This window comes from Solanum tuberosum, unplaced genomic scaffold (assembly GCF_000226075.1).
Source record: "Solanum tuberosum cultivar DM 1-3 516 R44 unplaced genomic scaffold, SolTub_3.0 scf00412, whole genome shotgun sequence".
In the NCBI taxonomy this organism is placed as follows: domain Eukaryota; kingdom Viridiplantae; phylum Streptophyta; class Magnoliopsida; order Solanales; family Solanaceae; genus Solanum; species Solanum tuberosum.
Genome location: NW_006239336.1, coordinates 382,995 through 387,335, shown reverse-complemented (window position 1 = coordinate 387,335; position 4,341 = coordinate 382,995). Strand labels below are relative to the sequence as shown.

The 4,341-nt window shown below is 35.9% G+C and overlaps 1 protein-coding gene across 1 annotated transcript; it reads right to left on the bottom strand.

The window, feature by feature from the left end:
* Nucleotides 1–1,014: 1,014 nt before the first annotated feature.
* Nucleotides 1,015–3,886, bottom strand: LOC102582480 (protein kinase 2B, chloroplastic-like). The gene is made up of 6 exons (XM_006362701.2): nt 3,826–3,886; nt 2,579–2,874; nt 2,189–2,324; nt 1,907–2,043; nt 1,697–1,820; nt 1,015–1,475 (listed from the first exon to the last, which is right to left on the bottom strand). The coding sequence occupies exons 1-6, from the start codon at nt 3,884–3,886 to the stop codon at nt 1,123–1,125; spliced, it is 1,107 nt and encodes a 368-aa protein (XP_006362763.1). The 3' UTR covers nt 1,015–1,122.
* Between the last annotated feature and the right edge of the window lie 455 nt (nt 3,887–4,341).

Sequence of the window (4,341 nt, the reverse complement as noted above, 5' to 3'; positions counted from 1 at the left end):
GGAAGTAGGCACCACATCGGTGTTCCGTACCAGTATAAACATCATGTGTCACTTTATTTTCTGCTTCATTACTTATTGTCATCTTGCTTATCTAATCTGTAGGGAAAGTTGACTAATCGGTTAGATCAGTTGACTACGTAGTATATATAAATAAAGACCCGGATCAACAGCTAAAAGTGTGCAACTTCACTTGAACTTATTTAGTAATCTTCTATCATCTTTCATAAAGCTTTGTACACATTGAGTGAATAATTAAAAAAAGAAGAGAAGGAAATATACTGAGTGTAGGTTATACAAGTAGAGGTCGTGTCAACATAGAAACTTTGTTTTGCCTATCAATCTGGATTCAAGATCAAACTCTCTGTACAACCAAAGTTCTCTCTTCAAGCTCTAAAGGAAACCCTTGAAACCCAAGGGGACTGGAAGTAGGCACCACATTGGTGTTCCGAACCAGTATAAATATCTTGTGTCACTTTATTTTTCTTCTTCGTTACTTATTATTATCTTGCTTATCTAATCTGCAGGGAAAGTTGACCTAATTGGTTAGATCAGTCAAGTACGAATTTTAATACCCCCCCCCCCCTCCTCCTTAATTTTCAGATGTGAGTTGAAGCTAAGTTTGACATGAAGATGTGTGTGTTTGCCATAAATGTGAGTTGGAGCTAAAGTTATAGGACTATTAGCCATAAATGTGAGTTGAAGCTAAGTTTGGCATGAAGATGTGTGTGTTTGCCATAAATGTGAGTTGAAGCTAAAGTTAAAAGACACATTACCCTAGATACCAGTCAAACCAAATTAAAAGACACATTTGCCAACTAAAACCAAATTTGAAAAACATATTCGTTTATGTATGTAATGATAGAGCATAATTATTGTTGTTAATGTTAGTGTGAAGCTTTCCAAGCAAATTGCAGCACTTTTATATATCACCATCACAACTACAACAATTTGAACTCAGAATTGTAGGGGTTTACCCCAAAGGGAAGCCCTTTCAAATATTGTCGCGATATTTAGACGTTCGAACCAAGTCATGTTCCAAAAATCCTAATTACGCCTCTGGGTGATCGTGCTCCTTTGTCTATTACTATTTACATGATAGACATTTCTCTTGAGACTAACTTGTCATCTGCTTTGTTTAATCTGTTGTGTACTCTTCATGACATCTTTTGGTGCTTGTACAAGTTGTAGTGTAGCTAGAACCTCATCCATGGTTGGTCTAAGTTTCGGATCGACGTCGAGGCATCTCAAGACAAGGGAGGCTGCAGTTTGTGCACCTTTCTTTGAGTACTGTCCTCCCAACCTTATGTCCATTATTCTCAACACTCTCCTACTATCACTTAGGAATGGTTTTGCCCATTCCACCAATTTCTCATCAGCACCTCCTGCATTTTCATCACCCGTTGCTCGTTTTCCGGATAGCAATTCTAGTAGAACAACTCCAAAGCTGTAAACATCATTCTTTGGTGTCAAGTGACCTGTTATGAACAAGTTGAAGTGGAAAGTTTAATGAAAAAAGGCCTTTACCACGTTAGTCAAGTGCAAAAATATCAAAGAGTTTAAATTCTATGCACTGACGGTCAAATCACTTATATGTGATGCTTATCAACTGCCTTTAATCAGCTAAGCCAAACGGGCTCTTGGAATGGAAGAAAAAACATGAAAAAGATACGAATGAGATGAGATTTACAAAACAAACCTGATGCAAGATATTCTGGTGCAGCATAACCGGTAGTACCAACAATTCTAGTCGAGACATGAGTTCTGTCTCCACTAGGACCATCTCTTGCTAGACCAAAATCTGATAGCTTGGCATTGAAATCCTGCAGAAGTGCAATGAAAAATTTACGCGACTTAAAAGCTACTTATCTAATGCTAATCAGTACTATTTCAGTTTTGGAGTGCTTACTGAATCAAGTAGTATGTTTGAAGCCTTGAGATCGCGGTAAATCACATTTGCTTCAAGACCGTGTAAGAAGGACAAGCCTTGTGCAACATCTACTGCAATACACATTCGTGTAGCCCAAGGTATAATCTGAACTCCCTCTGTTCACAAAACAATTGAAAGACGTTAATCATTGACGATTAACAACCTTATAACTAAGCATACAAAAACAAAGGTCCATGTGGAATGATACGAATTACAGAGAAAAACCATATGGAAACAATCCAGTAAAGAAATTTGACTCACTTTTAAATAAATGATTTTCCAAACTTCCTTTTGACATGACTTCATAAACAAGAAGCCTGTTGTCAAACTCCGCGCAATATCCAATTAACCTCACTAGATTTTTATGGTGAAGCAGCCCTAAGTAGTTAACCTCTGCCTGCAGGTTTGGTTATGTCGAAAACAAAGTTAAATCACAATAGTACAAGTGCTGCAAAGATGTTAACTGCCAAGGTATTGTCCACTCTGGCCAAATCCCACATCGAAATGAGAGGGGACGTTTAGTGATCATATAAGGTGGACTCAGGAATTCAACTTTCGGGGCATCTCTGAGGCCCTGAAGTTAGGTCCATAGCGGACAATACATTGGCAATTAGACCTGGAGCTTTACAGTTAAAGTTCTTTACGACATACAAGCCATTCTCTATGCCCTTGGAAACTTTCGGGCTTAAGTTTCTTGACAGCTACAACCATACCACTTCCTGGTTTGCAAGGAGCAAAAGTAGTCTCATCTATCCATCCTTTGAAGACGTAACCAAAACCTCCTTCGCCAAGAAGACTATCAGCTCGGAAGTTCCTAGTTGCATTTTTCAGGTCATTGAAGGTAAATGACTTGAGGTTACTCGGAACAAATGAATCATTTATGCGAAAACTGTTACGAGAATGAAACTGTTCCTTTTTCACACTGCTTGAAGAGCCAGAATTAGAATCTGAAATAGAAGTTGACAAGAAAGTTAGGGTCGACTATACGAATCCTTACTGTTCATGTCACTCCACTTAAGCTTCTCTAGTACAACAAGTTATGTACATTTTTCTATTTTCTAGTAAATTTCTAACAAGACTTAAAAAGTCCAAACAAATATACCAAAGCAACAAACTTCTATACAAAACAGAACACAAAAAAAATGAAAAACGAACAATTAGACTGAGGGCGTCATACAGAAGCTAATAATTGCAAACTTTGACAATAGTAAATTAAAGTTTCTAGTGTAGCAACAAAGGTGACTAAGAAAGAATCGAATATTCATTGATCAAATCATTTACTCCATAGTCTGATAGATCTTTTGAAGAACTAATTAATCGGACAAGAATAAAGATAGAGTCCCGTTCTACATGTCAATACTGGTAACAATGAAATTTATAGTAAAAGGAAAATCCGCCACACTTTAAAAATCGTGAGGGTTCAAGTCCCTCCCCAACTATTTATCGGACCCCCTTTCCTTAGCGGTTTCAAATTCCTTATAACATGATAGAACATTCATATTGCCTTGCCCTTTTGAAAAAATCGAACTTTAAACAATTTTTTTTTTATTCAACCATCTCTTTGTCTACTTGAATCGGATATTTTGAATACCAACTAAGATTTAGAATACTAATAAATCACATAATATCCCCAATTATTTTGATCTATTTTTTGAAATTCAGATAAAAAAAGTACAAAATCTAGGTGTGACATTATTGCATTTTTCTCAAAACTCCTTAGTAAAATTCCTGGCTCCACGACTAGTCAAAACTCATACAGTCTTGGCTAATGACACACAACAATATAGCCTTGAATCCATTAATGACTTATATGATATGGTGATATACAATATATGAATATCATTTTTTATATGCAAAAAAATGCAAAGATAAATTTGAAATATAAAAGGGAATTGTACCAAAAAATAGGCTAGAAGAAGCATGAGCAAGTTTTGAAGATTTTCCAGAGCAATTCCCCATTGTAATGAGAAGTTTATAATACTTCGAAAATAAAATTGGAAATTTATAGAGAAGGGAGAAGAGAAAAAAAAACAGAAAAAATGTCTATATTTGGAAAAATATATACTTGAATAAATTAACCCAAAGTTTAATATTATTCCTTAGTGGTCTTCAGTCAAGGCTAAATCCTAATACGCTAAAATATTTATTGAGAAAAAGTTTGACTAAGGGCCACTTATTGTCATTTGCAGATAACTTGTTGATTATTTATTTGAGGAATTATAATACATGAATTATTTATAATAAGAAATAAAACGATTATTATTCGATGTATATTGGTAAAAATATGAATACAATTAGAGTTGTCAAAAATGGTTGGTCCAGCCCCATCCGGCCCAAGCCTCGTGGGCCAAGGAATTTGAAGGGCTAGGACGGGCCGACCCTTCATTTGGAAGGGCCTAAAAATGCTCAACCCA